Below are 24329 nucleotides of genomic sequence, written 5' to 3'. Positions count from 1 at the left end.
GACAGCTGCCATTGTTTTGTTTTGACATTGCAAAACCTCGAACAGCTGCGACGTTCAATGGTGTGAATCACGCTTGTTTTGAATCTCCGTGTTTTGAGAGTTTTATTTCTTGTGGCCTTGCTCCAGATATCGCTGTCTGGACGCTATTAATTAGCAAACCCAACTGCTACAGTTGCATGGTTTATCGCTGGCTGTAAAACTACGTTGGTGGTGTGGAAAATGGACTTGTAATTTGTATGTAAACAAAACTGTACTGAATCTCGCAGAGCTGTGCACATGTGCAAACAGAAGTTCTTTAGTTCTTGGATCTTAGACAAAGAGTGACGTCTGAACGAAGAAAAAGACGGGAACTGAAGAACCTGATGGCATAATTTCTGTCATTGACAAAGTGACCTCTATTTGTGCATTTTTCTAAACAGTGGAAAATAAAGATGGATTCAACCGCTGGTAAGTTTTGGGTTTTTTTGTTGCGAAGTGTTTTATTTAATTTAATAAAATAATAAGCATATAATAATAAGGGAATAACAGTGTGAGGAGCCGGTCTTCACTGCGTGATAATGACCGGGTGTGGGGGTGACCGCTGTTAATGGACCGAGACAAAGTCGAGGTCCATTATTGCATTAACAGCGGTCACCCCCACACCCGGTCATTAACATTATCACGCAGTGAAGACCGGATCCTCACACTGTTATTCCCATTAATAAATACCTTTTTAACGAAATAAACGGTTAAAATGCTCCAATTTTGTGTCTTTTTTCTGGCGATATTTCCAGACTTTTTTGTGTTCATGTTCATGGCCATATTTTAGCTTAAAGGGAATATACATCATTTGCTTTTGCTGTAATTTTCAGAAATGGATGGAATTGGGGGGTTGGAAATATAAAGCAAATATAGTTGCACTGACTTTTTGGAGGTTTTGGGTTCGAAAATGCTATAAAAACCAAGAAAAACGATCATTTTCCTGTAGTCTGGTTCCCTGACTCCATATAAGAAGAAACAGAGCAGTTTACATACATTGGGGAATTGTAAGGTCAGGGAACCAGTCTAGCTGGCTCGTACCCGTTCATAGGTTTGTAATCGATTGCAAACAAGTGCAATGGTCAATTGGGGCCAGTATTTGAAAAAAAGCCAGTTGTTTCCAACGCTGATCGGCCGATCAGCGTTGGAAATTGATACAAAAATACCACTTTTCTTGAAAATGACAGTATACCAGGTGCCATAATTTTACAGGATGCTTCAGGCTGTCATTTACCAACATCCTATTAAGGTATTTCGCAAAAACTTGGTAGTTCTTTTTTTCGATGTTTGCAAATGTTGTATATTCCCTTTAACAGCTATATAGCCCCACTAGTGTGGCCGTCTGTATGCTGCGCTGAACCTAAGGCCACACACCGTGGTCCGCACACTACTGAGGACGTTTTCATAAAATTTGCAGGGAATTTCTTACATATGGTTGTATTCTACGATGTCCCATCTATCACTTCTGGGATGCTTAGGTGTAATGATGTTCAATTTTCCGAGATATTCTTGAATCTTTCTGGAGCCCATATGCACTCGTGAAGCGTCCGGTGATGATGACCTCAAGCTGTGACGTCGCGTTTATGCAAATTGTTTGTCGAGCGAGGGCGCGAGTTGCAAATGCGACGGCTGTTTCCTGTGCCGTAGATCCTGAATAGAGATCAGTGCACGTGGCCCCCAGACGATAAATGCATGGTACAGCAAACAGCCGTCACAAAATTGAACATCATTACACCTAAGCATCCCAGAAGTGATAGATGGGACATCGTAGAGTACAACCATATGTAAGAAATTCCTTGCAAATTTTATGAAAACGTCCTCAGTATGCAAATTTTATGAAAACGTCCTCAGTAGTGCGCGGACCACGGTGTGTGGCCTTAGGTTCAGCGCAGCATACCGACGGCCACACTAGTGGGGCTAAACAGCTATAATGACATAAACTCAACAGAAACTGCTGCCGTAGCGAAACAATTACAACAATGTTTTCATATCTTTACCTGAGGGAGGAAGCTGAAATCTCGTTTACACATTCCTTGTGTCCAGAATTACAAAGATGCTTTGTTTAGGAAAGGTAAATATGTCGGTGGGTGAAGTGTTCAACTGACATGACTGAGAAAATAAATCGTAGATCTACGCTTTCGTCGTAAACATCCTCAGTATATACTGCACTGCTGTACAATGTCGTTTCAAAACTTCCTTACACGCGCGCACGCACGCATCCCTAGCAACTGTGTTGCGTTCGCGCACGTCAGTCTCACTCGATTGGGGTTGAGCGCATGTGCAGTGCTCTATTGTTACAAGCTACTGCAGGACTGTTATAGTCCGAGTAACTTGGACCCAACTTATCGCCTTTTTTAACATTTTGGACATGGTCTGGCGATAGTGGGGTCCAAGCTAATACCGCGACCTGGACAACATCATCTTGTCACTGTCCCAAACCAACATTTTCCAACAAAAAACATCAGATTTCACCTTCAAAACGGCCTCCAAATTACTAGATATGCCACCTGAAGTACAAGGCGAAGTAAAAAAACAAACATGTTTAGCGTCCCCGCCCGCTTCCTTTTTAGAGGCCGCCTCCTTTTTTTTTTTTTTTTTTTTTTTTTTTTTAAAGACAAAAATTGATAAATTTTAACGATCTCTTTTGGTCTAACGATCATTTTGGTCTCATTTTCTGTTGCATCTTGCCCATAAGAAGCCAATATGTCATTTCCTGAGTCCAAGTGGCAGCCATTTTGAAAAAAGCTGGTAACCATCTTGAAAAATAGCCCGGCCGCGTTGTCTTGAAAAATGTGTCGGGCGGCCATTTTGAAAAAAAAAAAAAAAAAAAAAGGGCCTCCTCCTTCCTTTTTGTCAAAAAAGCAGGACGCTAAACATGTTTTTTTTTTTTATTTTGTCAAAGTAGACATCGATGATTAAGATGGTTGTACTTAAGTTTACTTACGATCCGGAAGAAAAGTGAAATTTTCTGTTCAATTCTGAAGACCCCCTCTGCCTACATGTAGGTTGTCGTTGTTGTGCTCACGTTCAAAACTGCATGATACGCTGTGTGTACGCACTGATCTCTATATAAAGACTGGATAGCTAATACAGAGCCGCACAATGTACGAATTTGACGCCATATTGGTGAGACCGGCTGGTGATCTACAAAGGACAAGTTGCCGTTTTTATAGACAGCATGATTTATTTTGTAACGTCGCGGTTCACTTGACTTATATTTTGACCACCACCACTGACCAAGGTTAACTACAGTTTTTCTAATGTCGTGGTTACTAAAATGCCGCAAATATCACTTTTTCGGCGTTTTGAAATAATAATCACTACGGAAATGTGTCCCTTTTAGAACATCATAATATGTGTACGTGACCAAAATGCGCGTCAACTGTTGATACAACGCGCGCGTATTTACGCGTAGAACGTTTGTATATACGCGGCCATCTTCGTGAGACCGGGGGCGAATTGGTCAATATGCAAAGTCTACTGTGTGAATGTTGTATGCATATCCGCTATCCAGTCTTTATATAGAGATCAGTGTGTGTACGCGTTCCCAATTGGGTAATGGTGTCTGACCTCGACCTCATGCAAAGGTCGTGACGGCGCGCTTGCGCACAATGCACTGCATGCACGGCAGATTCCCCTGCGCCGCGCCGACGACTGTTTCCTGATGAAGAGTGCTGTGTAAGTTCGCGGTACGCCTAGGAGTCGCGCTGGCTAGCCATGCGCCTGGGAATTAACTGGGAATTCCACAAACGGCCACTGCTCATTTCCATAAAATGACTTGAAAAGTACAAAAAGTTGTATTAACTGATTTGTAGACGAAACACGAAGACTGCTGATCGAAACACAATTTATCGACTTGATTTCACGTCTATTTTTTGGCAAACGGCACGTACGTACGAATGCCAATCTATCGCTGTGCACGCCGCGCTGTACTAGACTGTGTAATGATTGGGGTGTAAACGCGTTGCATCTATTGCGTGAATATAAGACAACACGTACATGTAGTTAGCAGCCGCTCAGCATACGGTAAGTATTACAGACCGGATCATCGGAAATAAACAACAAAATACTTTTGAGTGCAAGCGTTTATTTCATACTTCTGAAAAAGACAACTCCACAAAGAATACTGTAAATCGCTCGGACATTTTGTCCGAGCACATCTGCATTTGGTCGGACAAACCATGAAAGTGGTCGGAAAATGTCCAATGTCCGACTGTAATTTCACGCACTGGGGGGTACGAGTGAAAATGGTCAAAATAGGTTATTGGTATCGCCATATACTCTAAGATCCTAGGACCCTACTATCGTCGGACCATCTCCAAATGTTAAAAAAGGCGATTCGTAGAGTCCTAGTTACTCGGACTAGCATCCTTTATGGTTATTCCCTCCACTTTCCCTCCTACTCTCACCCTCTCCTATCCTTTATTCCTATTTATTAATCAGTCACTTACTTCATCGAGATTCAAGCCTCTGACACTTGCTTGAAACACGAGACTTTTACCGCTAGGCCGTGTACGCGCACGATCGCTTTGCAGATCAATCTTTGGACATATTTAAAGTATCCTTTGAAATAAACTAAATGTTTGTGAGAAATTAAATATTCATTATGACGTATTGCACTATCATTGGCCGGCTCATGCGTTGTTATGGTAGTCGATGTCATGCGTATAACGTACCGTAAAAATTTCACATTGCCGAGGCTTCTTGGATTCATCTTGGGTGAAATCACAAGGTGGGGTGAAAATGTATGTGTTTGGCGGCAGGTAAGTGGTGGCCCAGTATGGAATGTTTTCAAGGCGTTTGTCGTTATCCGTCCGTACGGTATTCAGTTCGCTCGTACCCACTGCCCTGCAAACAGGGTGCTGAGATATGCTGATGAGCTTCACAGAATCTTGTGAAGGAAGTGGCCTATGACCTATGTATAAAGCATCCAGCTGCAGCTGTTTAAGACCGCAGTAATAGCCAATGCGTGCAAATGCTATCCGAAAATGTTACCATAGAAATACGCACATTCCATACCAGATGTGATTTCCATTTCATTGCGGACCCTGTGGACAAATTTTGAGCGTCGCATTTTATCCAATCTGACCCATCGTGAATTCGAAACGGAGCCTGAGCAATTGACGAGAATTGAAAATTTACAAAACAGATACGTTTTCTACAGATTTTCCTTCGTTATTAGTTTAATGCCTTTCAATGAAATAAAGCATTTATGAATGGGACTAAAAGAGTGATGACTCAGTCTTAACGGCCGTTTTAACCTTGCCGAGTTGTGGCCGTGATGACTGCAGGTCACAGGTCACAAAAAAATCTGTCCAATCAGAGCGTGAATTCATCAGCATATCCCAAGGTCCCGTTTGCAGGGCGGGGGGTACAAGTACGAGGTATTCGGCGGCATATCCTCACCGCGCACTGACTGCTGATCGCTACATTGCAGCAGTGCATGTAAAAATACAGCGTGAACAGCAACCTCATGCAACCACTATTCATATGCAAATCATTAGCATCTAGACAAACGCCTTGGTCCAATCGTCCATGTGAGGTTTTGGGGGTGGTGCTCATTATGCTAATAGCCTAAGCTGACCTTAAAAGTCGCCTTTTTTTATTGGTCGATCATTGCTTGGCAACTTGCATAATTGTTCGTATTTGAAGTGACCCAACAATCAATTCGGGTGATTCACAATGCAGTGCGCCACCAAGAGTTTGCCACGGAGACTTCATTTTTTCCAGTGCATTGTGGGAGATGGTCAACAAATTTGCAGCGCGGGACATTTGAAATTGTTAGTTTTACCGGTCAGTACTTTTGTAAGCGCATGATTCGAGTATCCGTTTGCCTTTTTCCTTTCTTTTTAACAATATGGTGTTTTTTGTAAGGCGGCAGAACGATATGCCCAATCTATAACAAATGAAGCCCAAGTTGTCTACTGAAACTCATTCAAATGGGCCGTGATTGTCAACTGTAAACTTGAAAAATGGACTCTCCATGGCAAACTTCTGGTGGCGCTATAATGCTATTTGTCAGATTGCTGAAAAACAAAAATCTTTTGCAGATGAAGATTTTATGATTTGCACCATTTCCTGTTTATCCTATGCCCAGTTCCAAACGGCAGCCTGATTGAGAATTCTAATTATCTACTGAGAGGCGTAGATGACAGCTTTGGTGGTGTGAAGGTCACGACGTCCAATGAACAGTGGAGTTCTGCCCAGGACTTCAGCAAGAGACTCGAAGGTGTGATCTCATTAAGCTTATTAACAGTTTATTAATAAGGGAATAAATATGTCCTTGGGAGGTGTTAAACACTATGTTTAAGACCAGTCCTAAGGCAAAGGGAATTAACAGCATCCATCATTTATCCATATCAGCATCCCCAATTTTTTTTTTGTCTTTTCAAAGTGATGTTTGGAATTCGAGGTGCCCCTTTTTTCATTTTTGCCAATGCCTTAATTTGGTCCTCAAAGAACAAAACAAATAAACAAACTAGGCCTATACTCTTATGTTTGTGGACCAACACAGGGCTGTTTCGGTAACTGTTTGTGACATGTGACATGTAAAGTTTCAAGTATAAGTTCCATCCAGGAAGGATTTAGTTCTGTTTATAGTAACTAGACTTATGTTTGTGGACAAACACAGGGCTGTTTCGGTAACTTTTTATGACATGTGACATGTAAAGTTTCGAGTATAAGGTACACCAAGGAAAGATTTAGTTCTGTTTATAATAAATGGTGGCATAATGTGTGATTACATTCTCACAGGGTTTTGAATTATGACATCACATGTCACGTGATGATGTCATGATGACGTCACAAATTTTCATCTGTAACTATAATTTTATGGTAAAGAACAACTTAGCCAGAACATACATCGTTAAAAGCAAGTTCACATCTTTCACCAATTTTAAATTACAAGGCAATTCCGGTTTCAACCGGAAGGAAGGGTCACGTGATTTTGCACATAATATCAAAATTTGAAGACCCTGGATTATTCTATCCATTCCTGCAAACATCAAGTTCAGGTCGCTCACGGTTTATTTTATATTGATTTTCAAAGATTTGATCTATTAATCTTTAACGTGACATTACGTGACCCATGATGACGTCATTGTGACGTTACTTCAATTTTCATCTATAACACATCCCGGTTTAGGTACAAATGAACTTTCACCCCAATCGAACCTGTAGTTCTGTAGATATAGGCATTCAAAATATATGCATTTTTAATGTGACCCGTGATGACGTCATGATGACGTCATGATGACGTCAATGTTCGGCGACCATCTGTGGGTGGTGGTCTAAGTGTGTGCCAGGTATAAAGGCAATCAGATTGATTTTAGTGGCCAAAGTGCCTGTAACAAAAAAACGTGTACAAATGCTATGGGCCGATGACTGAAAAGGAAAAATAAAGAATAAAAAACAAATCTTAATGAAACAAAAGGCTGTTTAGGCTGGTTGCCAAAACAGCCAATAATATGTACACTGGAAGTTGAATATACATGTACATGTAGGAAATAACCATTTTTTTCGTGAACATTACAAGCTTTTTTTGTTTTTGTGTGTCTTTTCTGAACATTTTGATTTGTTGTTTAAACAATTTGAGAAATAATAAAACAATGATTGCATTGGTTATTGGCCATGTCAGTTTTATCCATGTTAAGACAGAAATTAGGAAGATGGAGCATAATATTAATAGTGGCATAATATGGCAAGGAAATTGTGTAATTCTTATCATAGTGTTATCTTCAGGCAAATACTTTGTTAGTACAGCGTAAGATTATTACACTATGTGATGTACAAATATTTAGGCACCCTGTATTTATTAGGCATTAACATACAATGGTCATTTGCATACAGCTGTTGGCCAGTGCAGTGGTCAAGCAATGGTCAAGCAGTGAGCAGTTGACCTAGGGCAAGGTCATGAATGTATACAAGCCCCTTGCAATGGACTGGGAAAATCTATTAATGTGCAAGGCTAAGGTGTTTTAATGGAACTGACAGATTAGTTTCAATGAATGGTGTGAATGAAGCATGTGTAGTATGTTAGGCGAGTAAAATAAAGCGGCACTTTCAACGGATTGAGCAATTGCATAATTTTTTTTCATCTAAAAGTAGCTTATTCAATTGACTTTCCAGTCATTCTTTTTGGTGCTACATAATTTGTTTTTAATATGAAACATATTTTTGGGGGTTTGGGTTCTGCTGTTGTGACTCATATTTCATATAAAGCAAAGTTATAGCACAAAAATTAATTATGACTGGGAATCCCATTTATCAAACTAATAGGTGAGAAAAGTATTTCAATTGCTCTACAGATTAAAATTATCCTTATTAAAGTAATCATTATTTAAACAATGTAACCCTCTAAAATTAGTTTCCTTTGGAACAACAAAGAAAATGACACCGAATATTTAATTGTTTAAACAACTGTAGTATGCAGTGTAGGATTTATAAAATCCCGTTTTTTTTTGTAACCCTAAAAGGGCCGGGTTATTTTGACCATCTCTCAGCCGGTGCTGCCCCCCCCCCCCCTCCCTATGATCTCGGCCATCGAGTGACGAACATTTTTGAAATTCAGTACATGAACAGAGCAACTCTTTATAAATATACCCAAAAAAATTCATGAGTGTAGGTCAAAGGGTTTTGGAATAATGGATAATTAATTATTCATATACGAATGGCAATTCTTCTCTGTGTACATGACGTACACTATATAGGAAAATTCAGTTTTCACAGCGCGTAGCGCCGGAAAAGTTTTCGCTGCATGGCAATCTGTGGTCTGATTTTTATGTTCTTGGTATCAAAAGATGCGCAAACCGCGAGGCTAAAAAGTCTCAACATCTCGGGTCGCGAAACAATTTTTTCAAGGTTATCGCGGAAAAAGTTGAGGGGGGGGGCAGCCCCCCCCCCCCCAGGCCCTTTCAGGGTTAAGATGGGCCTTCAAAAGGACTTTGTTGAATATTTTCAACTTTTAAACTGAGGTTTTTGGAAACCAATTGTAAGGACAATTCTTTTTTTTTGGACAAATCCGATTTTTGGTCATTTCGGATCGTTTAAAGGGTGATATTCAATTTGAATGAATTGAATAATTGAAGTATTATTTTCAACTAAAAGTAGTTAATTATATTGGCTTACTAGTCAAAATTATTTTTGGTGCTACATGTTTTTTTTAAAATATGAACATTTCTTTGGGTTTGGGTTCGTTTTTTTTTTTTTTTTTTTTAACTCACCCTGTATGTAAAATGAGCACATACATGTAATAATTAAAAGCCATGGTTGTGGACAGTTAACATTCAGAACATACCGGTAGCAAAGATTTAGTGCTCTTCGAATATGTTTTTGTAATATTTAGTTTCTCTTTTACAATTTTTACCTGTATTTTTGGTTCAGTTTACACCTCAGTGCAAAAAGCAGGAACAAACCCGGAAGTCTCAGTAAAAGATCTAAATTGAAAATACTTCTTGAAATTTAAAAGGAATCATTGTAGGATTTTAACAAATTTCCAGGTTTTCTCATTTAACAACTCAAACATTGTATCTTGATGCACCGATGTGGTAGTGTTATTGTATTCACCTTTGAACAATCTGAACATTGCAGCAACTCGTTTTCGGCAGTTGGTTTCTTTTAGAGGTTCCCAGGTACCCATGTTTTCACTTCAATAGTGTAGCGGACCTTTGCTGTCATCCGAGCAGTTTATCATTAGCGGGTATTCGTAGTCTTATCAGGTTGGAATCGGCACCGGTCTGTCATTGGGTAGCGTGGCGACAGTGCCGATTCCAATCTCCCTGCTTAGTAGTCAGGTAGTGCAGACTAGAAATCATCACTTACACTGCATGTACATGTATTTGAATAACCTACAACAGCAAGAGAGAGAGACACAGACACGTACATGTATGTATCATGGTTTCAGCTCTAAACCAGTTCTCCTCGTTTATTTAACTCAACACATACTTTATATCTCACTTACAATCAAATATGCTTACAATTAGTTGTCCTAAACCCCGCCCCTATAATTGTGATTGGATTGTTCTACTCTTTCCTTATCCCTGATTGGCTGCAAGTTACGGGGAGCGTGGTCACTGCACGGTCAGTCACAAGAGGGCGCTCTCATTTTCCACCTGTGGAAAATGGGCGTGACTCGCACAAAAATGCATGTGCAGTGGGAGCTCTCCACGGAGCTTTAATGCCAAAACTATTTATAAATAATGACATCATTAACAGGGACGACTGTAGGTCGTCACAATAGAATACCCGGTTCCCGCAGTACCTGTAAATGCACACCAGTGATGTACATTGTGTGCCAGTTTGTTAACTAAAGTTAATTAAGATGCTTAAATGTTTCCACGCTGTTGTTGCAGCTTCCTTGGAGCATTGGAAGTCCCTGCACAAGAGAGGCATATGGCTGAAGATCTCCCTGCAAGAATCAGAAATTATCCCTGAAGCTGTCAAGGTGCGTGTGTTGTTTTAGTAACCGCAACTTCTGATGTGCTCTGTCCACAACAGACTCTTATGGACAGCTGGTTGAAAATTGGGTGTTATTGTATTTTTAACCCTAACCCACCTCACTCCTCCAAAATCCTCCTGGCGGTTTTGGAGGATTCTAGAGGATTGAGGATGAATGGTGATTGAATCAAATGAGGATTCTGGAGGATTGAGGATGAATGGTGATTGAAGCACAAGAGGATTTTGGAGGATTGAGGATGAATGCATTTTGAGGCAGGACTGTCTGATGATTTTGAAGGATTTGGCGTTGGTTATCCTTCATTTAAACACGAGTGCAAAGTTTTGGGATGAGGAGGATTTTGGAGGATTGAGGATGAATGCATTTTGAGGCAGGACTGTCTGACAATTTTGAAAAATTTAGGCGGAGTTGCAAAATTTTGGAAAATTTTGGAGGATTTTGGAGAATTGAGGATAGTTGTAAGCAACAAGGGCCTAGGGGGTTAGGGTTAAAGGGAACATGAAATAAAATTTTGATTGCATTTTTTTTGCTTAAATCAATAAAGGATGATGTTCTTAACAATATTTTGTGTATGGCGGTGTTTATTTTCTAAGATAAATGGGGGAAAATAATTTGTAAACATGTTTGGTCAAACTACTCCGCCCCACAAAGGGAAGCTTCATTAACATAAAACTTCGCGAGGGGTATGACGTGAGTGGAGGCAGAGACTTGCCGCGCTGCGGGGGCACCGGCATTGCGGCGTGCATCATAATACATGTACATATACATTGCGGCACTGAAAGTTTTTCTGGTGTTTCGTTCGGAATCGAGGAGAAATAACACCCGATTTTCGGCCATGCCGACAAGGTGTGTGGCTGCTGGGTGTAGCAAAACTACCAAGGATGGAGTAAGCCTTCATTTCCAGTAAATCCGAAATATCGGAGCATTTGGAGAGCCAAAGTGAAGGTAAATACCAGAGCAAAGTGGTCCGGGCCCAGTGAGTTCGCTGCCCTCTGCGCTGCACTTTGAGCCGTCGTGCTTTGATGCTGGTCTTTACAGCAACTTGGGCATGCCCCTAAAAAAACATCGAGTCAGTGTCTGAATCATTAGAACTCAGATTCGAATCGGACGAATCTGTACCATTTTCATCGGATTCGCTAAGGAAAGAAGAGGACGGTCTTCGGAACTTTTACGGTCATGACGGTCGTCGTGTTCATTCGACAACGGTGGCACCGTGGCACGTCCACGTGTACTGTACATATCCCATGTAGACACATTCGTACGTGTGCATATAATGCCACGTACGGGTACGCGGCGGCTGCACATACACACAGCACAGTAGCTTCGCTAATCCGTCTCGTACCCAGACGTCATTTACGGGCCCTGGATTTCTCTGCCTTTGTTTATGTCATGAACAGCGCCCTCATTTGGAGTTGCCGCGAAAATCAAAAAGGGGGGGTTCAATTTTTGGACGGCAAATTACCACACTAAACGTACACCAGAACCAGTTCTGGTTTTATTTCACATTTAATAAACATAAATGAATGTATATATAAAATAAAATACGTTATGAAAATTTTGGACTGCATGTTTCCTTTAAGGTAGATCTTCCTGTTAATGAAATGACTGTTTAAGTTTTAAAAACAGAGACCTCCTGGACGAAGTTACATTGGAATCTTGATAAGTCAAATCTCAGGGGAATGGGCTCAAATTTTTAGTGAAGCAGAGTTTTGAGTTAACAAATGGATTTTCTTTTCAGCAACAATTGACAGGGATAAGTTCTTACTAGGGTTTTTGAGTTATCAGGTTTTTAGTTGTATAGATTTCACTGTGTGCCTATTTTGAAGTTGGTGATTTCACGAAGGTGAAAATTGAGAAATAGACGGCGAACGTTTTGTCATACAGCCTGTCCCAAAAAATGCTGCAAGCAGAAACGGGCTCTTTGTCCTTTGAATATTGAAAAATGTTTCATGATGCTTATATAATGTAAACCTGGGATATTCAGCTTTCAAATACTATTTGTTTTATGAATTTTTCTTTTGTCAAACCAGAGATATGGTCCGTTGAACACAGACACTCAAATATCCATTTGTGCCACTTTCCGTAAGTTGATACTATAAACAGCAGTATTGCCAGTATTATACACATGTATGATCGTGCAGAAAAGCAATTAGAATAAGTGAAGAAACACTTTTTTATTAATATTGTAATGTTCTTTTCATTATTTGTAACACACTCTCCAAATCATCATAATAAAAACATATCTTCTGGGATTGCGATCCTCAATTGAAGTCGGACTTGAACAGGTGTCATGTCTTGTCATGTCATTATTAGGCCTAACACTTTAGAAAGTGGCACAAATTGATATTTGAGTTTTTGTGGACCATATCTCTGGCTTGGTAAAAGCAAAACTGATAAGACAAATAGCATTAGAAAGCTGAATATCCCAGGTTTAACGTTATATAAGCATCATGAAACATTTTTTAATATTTCAAGGACACAGAGCCCTTGTCTGCTTGCAGCATTTTTTTTGGTGAAATTTTTAATTAATTTTTTTGTTTTAACTTTCAGCACCAGTTTGTCTTCCACCATGCACAGCCATCATACGTCATGATGATAAGATGGTTGCCTAGCAACGAGCCCAATCAACTTCCGGGCTACGCCACAAATTACATTGGTAGGAACAAGTCTCATATTCCTATTATTTCCTAAAGAAATAGGGAGAAAATGAGTTTGACTGAAAAGTTTTGAACAGCAGCTAGTGACCACAGAAAATTTGACGAGTCTGTGACTTGAAGATAGCCATGGTCACAGTGTCTGATTAAAGGGAAGATACAACATTTGCAAACATCAAAAAAACAAAATGATCAAATTACCACGAAATTCTTTGCTGGACTGTTAGGGAGTGACAGTCTAAAGCATCCCGTACAATCATGAATCCTTGTGTGCTGACATTTTTTTAGCAAAGGGGTATTTTTGTATCAATTTCCAACGCCGGTCGGCTGACCAGCGTTGGAGAGTTGGAGAGAACTGGCTTTTTAAAAAAACTGCTCCTTATTTTACATATTTAGTTATTCTGCATTTTCTTTGCAATTGATTACATACCTGTGAAAGGGTACAAGCCGGCTAGACTGATTCTCTGACCTTATAATTCCCCAAATGTCTATAAATTGCTTTATTTCATCTTAAGTGGGGTCAGGGAACCAGACTACCAGAACATGATTGATTTTCTTGGTTTTTCCAGCATGTACGAGCCCAAAACATGAAACAAGTCAGTGTAACAATATTTGCTTTAACATACTATTCCTCCAAATCCAAATAGAACAATAAACCATAAATAATAATAATAATAAATCCATTAATATCTGAAAATTACAGCAAAAGCAAATGTTGTACATTCCCTTTAATGTGAGTTCCAACCCTGATGTTATTTATATTGCCTTGTGTGTTCTTGGGCAAGACACATTACCCGAATGGCCTCCCTGCACCCAGAGGTATGAATGGGTACCTGTGAGGGTAGAGACCAGATTGCACTGATTTTGAGCTGTACAAACTGGTCTCACAGCATGATAAACAGGGGTAATGATTGTGACGTGCTTTGAGACATTTGTATAGAGCACACCCCCAAACCCTCTCTTAAGGCAAAATATGCAAAATTGTCTTTTCTTTTCAGGAAATTAAAATGCCAGCACCTCACAACCACTACCTTGAATAACCCATCAGCAGCTGTACAACAATTTATTGCATACCATTTATTCTTTTATGAATTCATGAAACCAAGCAGGGCGGTCTGAGGCAGCACATGGAGTAAAAGACAGGGACACTGTGATGTCTTTAACAAGTACAAAGTGGTTCAACCCACAGTGGGTACATGAATGCATGAACCGTCCCGCGAATTGTGCAATGCAATGGGGCGTGATTATGATATGCAAATTAGACGCATAAGAAAGCCATTTGAAGTCATTTTGGAGAGACTGACTGGTGATCTGTAAAGGACAATTTGCCGTCTTAGGCGATTGTGATTCACAGTTTTATTGTGGTTCACCTGTTTGTTACCTTTTGGGAGCAGTACAGTAAATGATAGGTCACGGACATCCAGATGATTTGCATTAAGTTGCGCTGTTCTTGTTACTACAGGGGTTGGTGGTTTTGTGACCAACGACAACAACCAGCTGCTGGTCATCAAGGAGAAGTATAACCATGGCAAGAAGTCCATGTGGAAGCTGCCGGGAGGCCACTCAGACATAGGTGGGTCAGATTGTTAATAATTCATGGACCTATGTGTACGTTCAGATTTTCTTGAGTCCAAGTGCCAAGATTCACAGTATTGGATTTTAGCCCTAACAGCCCCAAGTCCATCAAACTCCAACAGTAGGTTTTGTCAGGTTTTGGCTGGTTTGGTACCATACATATGGAGAAAAGGCCGACGTCCAAAAAAATCCTGTCCAATATAGATATTTAAGAGTTCTCTGGAGAGCTCAGCTCTAATAGTATTAGTAATGACTCGAACATATGTCAGTATTAGGTCTACTACATTTATTAACGACTCGACATGGTGCAGTGGCAAGGGGAACACACCAAGACTGACTGACACTAGGCTGCACCGAGTCCCGTGTCTCACCAAAACTCCCCATTTCAACCTAAACTCCCCACTCAACTGAGAACTGGTACCTGCCTGGTGAGGGTGGACAATAAAAGCCATCACTGAAACTTGTCCTTACTAACTGCCAGTACATACAAATTGCCAGGATGGCAGGGGGATCACGCAAGTTTTATTCACAGTATTTTTCTTTCTTGCATTTAGGGGAGGAGCTTGCAGAAACAGCCAAGAGGGAGGTTCTGGAGGAGACCGGCATCGAGTCTGAGTTCGTCTCCATCCTCTGCTTCCGGCACCAGCACAGGTACCGCTTTGGCCAATCAGACATCTACTTTGTCTGTCACATGCGAGCACTGACCAATGAGATCGAAGTATGCCCTAATGAGATTGAGGACTGCAAATGGATGGACGTGAGTATTCTCCTACAACCCCTGTTTGAAACTAGCAAGTTGCACCAAACAGGATCTTCTTAAGAGCCACCCAAACAGAGATTTTGGTTTCAGATAGGCAAACCTTCCGTATTAATTTTCCATTAATGAGTTCAAGTCTGATGACCTGTTAAACATGATCTGGCTGTTTTTATACACAGGCACGGCTGACATTAAAAACGTCAGCGTGCCTAGACTCGCCTCCAGATGATGTCTAAACACGTTAATCCCCATTTGTTTTGTATCACACACAAAGTCCGAGAAGTCTGGGGAAGCGGACCATGTGTTCACCTTGAACAAGGCCGCTGTGCATTTTGGTACAATTTATGCTCTGTGAGCACACCCAGAGTGTTGGAAAATATGAGGTTGCGGTAAGAAATATCGTACATATACTGTTGAAATGAATCTTGGGAATCTGTTTTTGTGGCATTTGGCTGTAAATCAAAAGTTGGCTGCTATATTTTGCTTTTTTCGAAAATCTAAATTTTTGGAAAAAAAATAATCCTGTCGCCAAGTGGTTAATAAGACTCTGGAGTAGGGCTGTGCATGGAACCGGGTACCCGAGTACCCAAATGTCGGGAAACGGTTCCAGATTATGGGATCGGGTACCTTTAACCAACTTTACAATTTATTAGTAACTTCCCAGACAATGAAAAAGGTTTTCGATGTCATTTCTGGGGAATTTTCTTATTAATATTTATAACAAGGCATGTTTTACGTTTATGACAATCTCGGAAGTTGCAGTTGAACTTAACAACGTTAAGTTATAAAGCTCACTGTACATGTACACACTTGTATTTTGCTGTGTTGACACATAGATGTGGTACTGGTATTCATCGTATTCATCGTGTTCATTGAAGTATAACATTTTGCCAAAAGCCTTGGGACAGTGAAGTGCTTTTAGGTGTCTTGTGTGTCAAAACTGCTATGCAAAAAAAACTCCATTTTTTTTTCGATTGTAGAAAAATTGTACAGAAGCAGATTCGGTTACCATGTCTCTTGTAGCCTTGTGTGCATTTATTTGCCATGGTTGTCTGGGAAAAAAATTATCGAAACTTGCTGTGCACCAGACTTTTTTTGAGTAACATCAGAGTTACGCTTGCTTGGGGGGCAACCGCACATTCGCGCCGAAATGTAGACATGTTTTTTCTCCGGACACTTACCCTCTGTAAGATCAAAAAGTTAGGGGGGGGGGCTGGTACCCATCTTCCAATTGGGGGCACTCTTCAAAACTGACCATTATTATGTATACTATATTATTATATGGACAATTCACGGCGCATTGTAATGGTTGTTGAGCGGGTTTTCTTTTGTGGGATTGATGTCAGAAGAACTCTATAAACACTTCAAATCATTGCTGACAAAAACAAAAATTGTCACAAAATCTGCCGGGGGGGAGGGGAAAGTGCCCCCCCCCCTACTGGATACACCACTGGGCCTACAGCCTTGCTCTACAGCGCCCCCTAGGCAATATTGGAATATTGTATATGTAGTAATGCTGTTCGGGTACTCGCTAGTTCAATCAGCTCACACCTCTGGGGGATTTTATCAGAAATCAAACAGCATTGTTTTTTAGGTATCAGTGTCACACTCCCCACCCCACTCTGAAATATTTATCTAGTGAAAGTATAACTGCTTTAGGGAAGACCCAAATGTTTTCAATGTATTTTGTATTTTGTTTTGATTATTTTGCACTTTTTAACAATAACTCCCCAGCAGCCGATTTCACAAAAAAGTGTTAGCTCTCACCATGCGTATTAAGACTTACGCAACATATTTGTTGCGCAGTTGTGCAATAAACTCACGATCGATTTCACCAAATTTGGCGTAGCTGCGCAACGTTTTAAATAATTTAAGCATCTTGGGCGATGATAAAAACAGCATTTACGGCAGCTATTTGTGTGTGAATTTGTTCTTTCGTGAAAAAGTCGTTGGATCACCTCAGCCCGCCATTTTGAAAATTATTTTTTCCGACTTTCTTCAGAATCGTTCGGCAACTCTACAATTATGTTACGAGTAAAATAGAAATTTGTTTACTTCAACCATAAAGATCAATCTTGTTAAGTTGTCCAATAACAGGCTCTACAACAGTCCCGATTTGCTGGTAAAATGTGTCATTTTCAGTGGCAACGCCACAACTTACGCCACCTAAAAAAAAAAATGATTGCGCAAGTTGGACTCTGTTTGTTTGTGGTATGCGTAATCCTACCTAAAGTACAGTCAGTTTACTAGTGCAGTATTCATCCTAACAGATCCCAACAAATCCTGGTTTTGGAGTTTGGCTCGTTGGGGATCATTAGGATTAATCTTCCTGATATCACATGTTTTTGTGCTCAGCTGGATGAGTATTTGGTCAACCCTGAGGCGTCCGATTTCAACAGGAAGATCGCAAGCTGCTACGTCCAGAACTGCAACAGCCATCCCCCGCAGAGCATACAGCCCGACCAAGTCTGGTCGTCCTTCAGTAATGTGTACCAGCTCTTCTACTCCATTCATGAAGAGGGAAAGCCTGACTAAGGATTTACCAAATCCCAAAGTAGAAATGAGATACTGTAGGAGTCTTTCAGGAATCAGTTTCGGATGGAATTATTTTTTTCTTCCTTTTCAAACTGGTGTGTCTGAGTTGTGCAGATTAAAATGTATTTATGAAATGGAATTTTGTGTCGAATGATATAAATCAACATTAAGTTTTTTCTGCCATTCACTGGCGTATAAACACTTTGTACCCAGTCTGTTACCTCCCGAGTGAAAATTGGAAAAAATGACCTGGGTGGGACTCGAACCAGCAACCTCCTGCTTTCTAGTGCAGACGTCTTACCACTCGACCACCGAGCTTGCGGGATCCAGCCAACCAATCCCATAAGCGTGGTGGTCGAGTAGTAAGCAGGAGGGAGGTAAACAGTGTCTATAGATCGGCAAAGGGGGAGGGGAAAAACTAATATTGACAGATAAAATGATCGCGAAGTTCTGAATTAAGATTGATGTTCCACACAGTCAGGAGCAACTACACGCACAATATATCTATAGATTGGCAATTGTTTGGAAGGACACCAGATTTTATTTAGTGGAAAATTAATGTGTTAACGAAAATCAAAATCGAAACGAAAATCTATTGAAATTGAACTAGAGTTACTCCTCATCGTATCCCTTGGCCCGGTGTGACTCCAGAACAGTTGTACGAAGTGGGTGTGTGTCGGGTTTGAGTAATTAACTACTGGTGATCCTGATTTTCAATAATGAAGTTTCAATGCATTATGCATCTCAGGACTATGTGCAAGCAAGGCGCCTGGATTTTTTAGCCGGACAAAAGCTTATTGTGGAATCCGGCGATCAGAATTAGAAGCTTTTACTCAATGGTGTCACATTCACGCGCATGCTGCACATGTTCTTAAAGACGTGCACGCGTTTTTAAAGACGAGGTACACGCGAAATGTTGGTATTCCTATTGGTTGAAGGAGCAATGGAGTCTGTGTGTACTACCTGAGCTGAGCGCGACTTGCACGAGCCTTGTGCCACCCTAGAAAATCGCTGCTGCCGGATTTGTCTGTACATTCTCCTTCCCTGGGATTTGTAAATGTAGCCCCTTGCGGGTTAACACGATGTGGGTTGACATTCAGAAACCTACTTTGCACGAGTGGGTTATTATATCTTACAGTATTGTACATTTTACACTGACATTACCTCAATTTTTTACGGAATGTGTCTGCAAGTGTGTGTTATGCAGGGAAGAATGAGTCGAAAATAGGTTATAACTTAATGTATAAATTAAGATAATACTGATTACTTCATGAAGGTATCTTCGAAATATCCGTATGTCTTCTGACTATTATGGTTAAGGGTTAATTCACTGGAGATTAAGTGATTTTATGAAAAGTTTTCTCATTTATATACTAGTCCATAATGTAACATTTACCCAATCCGGAAGTGTATTTCACATCACATGGATGGCAAAAACCTGTGAAACTGTCACGGCCCATTGACTTATCTATAGGGCATTATGTATTAGGCCAAAAAAAAAAGTCTCCGGTTTCTGGTATGCGCGCGCGTCGCCGTAGCCATGCGCGTCGGCAAAATGAAAAAGGTTTTTTTTTCAATAAATGATGATGTCTCAAAACCGCCAAACTCACTGGTTTGACTGGAATCCTGCTGCTGCACAATTTTAACGTGTTTTTAGATGGGGTTATGATCGAGAATAAGCTTTACATGTATGTGGCCTCTCTGGACTCCCATATATTTGCACTAAGTCTAGTCGGGCACCATTTGCAGTCATCAGCCTACATTTAGAGGCAAAAAAAATCAGGTAAAAAAAAAAAAGCCGCGTCGCCGCACCACTTTTTGGGCAAGCTCCATACCAGAAACCGGAAACTTATTTTTTTGGCCTTAACCCTCTTGCTGTCTGAACCGTCACAGACAGTCACAAAAGCAATCATCTTTGACATGCCTTTTACACAGGCTAGTCACCAACAGGCGGATGATATTTTAAGCCAGTGCTTTGATGAGTCAAATTCAGTCAGCAGACAAAAGCAGGCAGCTAGCTGGCACAGCTGTCTTATCAATCACCTACAGTCAAAGCATAACTGTATCAAGTAAAATAAACAGTCACAGCCAGTCAATCCTTCTTTATGTTGGCAGGGAGCTTTTAACTCTTGACTGTTAAAAACAGTCACTTGACTGATTTTGACTGAAAGGACAATTCAGGTGATTCACAATGCAGTGCGCCACCAAGAGTCGAGTTGCCATAGAGAGTCCATTTTTCAAGTTTACAGTTGACAAAAAAATGGCCCATCTGAATGAGTGTCAGTAGACAAAAAAGTTAGATTGTGACATCGCGTTCTGCCGCCTTACAAAAAACGCCATATTGAAAAAAAAAAAAAGAAAATGGCAAACAGATACTGGAATCATATGCTTATGAACCTTCTGACCGGAAAAACTAACAATTTCAAATGTCCTGCGCTGCGAATTTGTTGACTATCTCCCACTGCACTGGGAAAAAAATGAAGTGTCTGTGGCAAACTCTTGGTGGTGCACTGCATTGTGGATCACCCAAATATTGCACAGAATTTGCATGTTTGCAAAAGGTGGGTTAATGTTAGCTCCATAAATGTGGCCAATTTACTGGACTACCTCCGTAAACATAGGCCACACTGCCACATGTACAAAAACGTGTCGAACTTTGTCAAATTTTGATTTTCACATTTAGGCTTAGTTTGTAGTTTTTTTTGCTTTAGAAGCATACTCACCCTCTTTAGAGGCTAATCAGAAAGTGCTGCCTTTTTCAGATGTCTAATTTTTGTGAAATTTGATACGCAAATGTGGCAGTGTGGCCTATGTTTACGGAGCTTGTCCAGTAAATTGGCCACATTTATGGGGCTAGGTTAATGTGAATCCATAAACACTTCTGATATTTTTATGCATTCTGGATATGGATGACGAAAATGACAAGCAATTTGTGCACAAACATTTATGGGGTAATAAACCGGTTAAAAAGTTCATTTGATTTCTGCTTGTATCCAAATTGTAGTGTTCATATTTTTACACATTGTTGCATTGGTGAGTTGTAATGGTATCTCAGCTCTTGTGACACATGTATAACTGTAATGGTCTTTTTAACAAAATAATTTTAAAGTGTGTATATAGTGATTACATATCTATTTGAAAAATACAAGAATATTAGACATTATTATTTATATCAGGCTTCCCGCAATAAAAGTATAAATCAGCACATTGTATACTTTCATAAAAAGTACCCGGTGACTGCGATAATAAAGTACCTGGTTGACTGCAATAACATTATTATTGCAGTCATCCGGGCATTTTCGCTGGTTCCTGCATGATCAAGAGCATAGAAAGTCACAACCACTCAACAGAGCGTAGCGTGCGCGCGTACCATCGAACACGGAAAACGCTGCGCACATGCAGCGCGCATGCAGTGCGCAGAAGGCCAGGTATACGCGCACTGATGTCAACATTTTATTACAGTGGCATCTTCAAATAGTTTGACGAAAAAGATAAAATGAGGACAGTGTCTTAAATTGTGTTTCTTGCGGATCAAGTCAGCCTGATATAAATAATAATAATATTGGATGGCTTTTTTTCGGTGGATACAAGAATATTGCACTCGCTATGACAATATTGAACTCGTCTTCGACTCGTGCAATATTGTCATAGCTCATGCAATATATTTTTTTATCCACCTCAAAGCATCCAATATTATATAATTAGTTAAATTCTAGGAACACATTCATGTTTTTAAGGGCATTTTCATGAGGTCAGTCATTTTAATTTGGTTGCAGAGGTGAACATCTTGCCATGAATGAATGTGTATGATAATTTATGCAAAATGTATTGAAGTTAATTTCTTTAAATTGCTTTTCAATCCTGCACTCGCGTTCTTTTTAGAATCATTTTTTTTAATGCTCCAGTTTCAGATGAAAAATCATCCCCAAAAAATCATTCATACAAATCTGGAAACAAGACTGTGTCTTGACCTTCGGATGCCGCATTCATACTCGCACTCGGAAATTTACTTCAAATATATTTAATGTGAATTCATGAATACCTAAGACAGTTTACCCATTCCCACTGGTCGAAAGCCCGTCACATGGCCGGTTTTAAACGAATGATAAAGACATGGCTGGCTGGTCTTAAACCCTTTTCCAGTGTCACATGAAATTTGGACTCATATGAAATCCAGTGCCTTTTACCATTTTATTGGTTGAATGTTCACAATCCTCATGTAGGCATGTGCAATACTACCAGTGAATTAATATTTCATAGTCCGAAATTCACACTACAAAAGCCCATCTGCGTTTTGCACGACATTGCACAGTACACGCGAGGCGCGCCCCAATCTCCTTATAAGGTAAGGAATTGTAGAGCGACATTCCATATTATAGTCAGAAGGGTGTTTCATAAAACATGAAGTAAAATTGTTGAACCTAATGGTTATCAACGTCTAGGTTTTGACTTGTTTTAAATGTTCAGACAGCAAAGATTTGTTTTTGGACCGAAAAGGTATTTATGAATGGGAATAAATTTGTGATTGGTCGGTATAAAACACTATGTTTAAGACTGGTTAGAGTCTGGAATGCTGATAATTACCCTCAGCTTCGCCTCGGCCAATTATCAGCATCCAGACTCCAACCAGTCCAAAACATAGTGTTTAACACCTCCCAAACCCACATTTGTTCCCTTATTAATTATATTATAATGCATCAAATATATTTAATATATATTGCTGTTGGTTTATTCTGCCTTGTGTTTAGATTTTGTCATGTACTGTTAAACCTTTGGGTAGATTGTTAACAATTGATTGTGTTCGTTAATAAAGAATATTGTGTTAATTAATGGATTAAATTCTTTTTAAAGTTGATGCTTTATTGAATAACATTATTTTACAGGTAAATTGCATTAATTAGGGAATGACAAAGCAATGACCCGGTCTTCACTGCTAATGACCAGGTTTGGGGATGGCCGCTGTTAACGACGCCCATGCATGCGCGCCTGTTACAAGCTACTTAGGGCTGCTGTAGTCAGTCATTGGTCAGTCATTGGCTTACATGTTGCTGGATCAGTGCTGGTTCAGGGGCCATTCATTTGCTTGTTCTTTGAAGCCGGTCTTTATATCACATGTTAATACACCCCCACGTGATCGAGTCTCAACCAATCAGAAGCTATCAACTCTCCAAAGTTTTTATTAATTCATTTCGAGCAGTTATATCACTTGAATAAATCTTGTTCTTTGAAACTTATGTACCTGTAAAAGCATTTATTTGTAATTGGTGATTGGTTGACTGTAATCATAATCTATTTGTTGATAGATTCCACAATCTATTTGTATATAGCGCAGCGCCCCCCCCCCCCCCCCTTCTACAACAAGGCAATGCATGTCTCTCTCTATAGACCTCATGGAAAGAACGGCAACACATTCTGTGATCATTTTAAGCAATTTTTAGACACCTCATGCACAAAAATGTAAATGAGATACCAATGGTACCACACAAGATTTATGAACATCTTTCTTATGCAAGCAGTTCAAAACTCCAACTTTGTTTAGAAAAAAAAGGGGGTTGGCTAATTTGCATCATTGCCATTGTTTTACTGCCCCTGTATTTACAAATTGCTTAAAGATCATCAGGGGTTAATTTTATTACTTTCTCGTTTTAAGGTTTTGTTTATATGTTATTAGAAATTAAACATTTTATGTATTTGAATGAAATGACATCACACTAACTTTAATTTTAATTCCTTTTTCCCTTCTATTAGTATTCTTCTTTAAAAGTTGATTCCTGTTTTTATTTTATGGCTTTAAGTCAATAGTGGAAAAGAACTTAAATTCAATAACGCGTTCAAATTAAAAGCGCAATACAACATGATTTTTTTTGGGGGGTGGGGATTGTTCAAAAGAAATCTAATTAACATTATTGGATCTGGGGATAAAAATTTCCAGCCATTTCCAATGGGTTAATTAGTAACCTTCCAGTTTTAATTAAATTTGGATAAAACTAGACTTTTCTTGAAACGATACATCTTCCTTTTGATTTTTTTTTCTTTAATTACAAAAATATTAGGGACCTACAAGATCTCCTCTGAATTTTAAGGACAAATCTTAAGTCAAAGACCCCCAAATCTGCTCTAAAATGCACCAGAGAGCTTCTAAATTTCAAAAATTTCCGGGTTGTTTAATTACAGCAAATCGTCCGTTACCGCAAACACACCATTTTTTGTTTGGCCTTTCGGCAACAATACGACTTAATAAAAAACTACCAAACGCACGCCAGCCCACACAGCCTAGTGTGGTCATAATCGCCGTAAATTATTTTTTTGTCAACATGAATAGCTGCCTTACATTTGA

At 39.8% G+C, this 24329-nt stretch overlaps 1 protein-coding gene and 1 long non-coding RNA gene across 2 annotated transcripts; both read left to right on the top strand.

Moving 5' to 3' along the window:
• Positions 1-19501, top strand: LOC119726208 (nudix hydrolase 8-like). The gene is made up of 7 exons (XM_038197806.1): positions 1-447; positions 6116-6247; positions 10368-10459; positions 13022-13127; positions 14588-14698; positions 15255-15457; positions 17813-19501. The coding sequence occupies exons 1-7, from the start codon at positions 432-434 to the stop codon at positions 17990-17992; spliced, it is 840 nt and encodes a 279-aa protein (XP_038053734.1). The 5' UTR covers positions 1-431; the 3' UTR covers positions 17993-19501.
• Positions 19502-19861: 360 nt separating this feature from the next.
• Positions 19862-23226, top strand: LOC119726207. The gene is made up of 2 exons (XR_005270810.1): positions 19862-20557; positions 20850-23226. It is a non-coding gene; the product is annotated as an uncharacterized LOC119726207 (long non-coding RNA).
• The last annotated feature ends 1103 nt before the right edge of the window (positions 23227-24329 follow it).

Source organism: Patiria miniata, unplaced genomic scaffold (assembly GCF_015706575.1).
Source record: "Patiria miniata isolate m_02_andy unplaced genomic scaffold, ASM1570657v1 HiC_scaffold_2, whole genome shotgun sequence".
In the NCBI taxonomy this organism is placed as follows: Eukaryota; Metazoa; Echinodermata; class Asteroidea; order Valvatida; family Asterinidae; genus Patiria; species Patiria miniata.
This window is presented reverse-complemented; position numbering and strand designations above follow the sequence as displayed.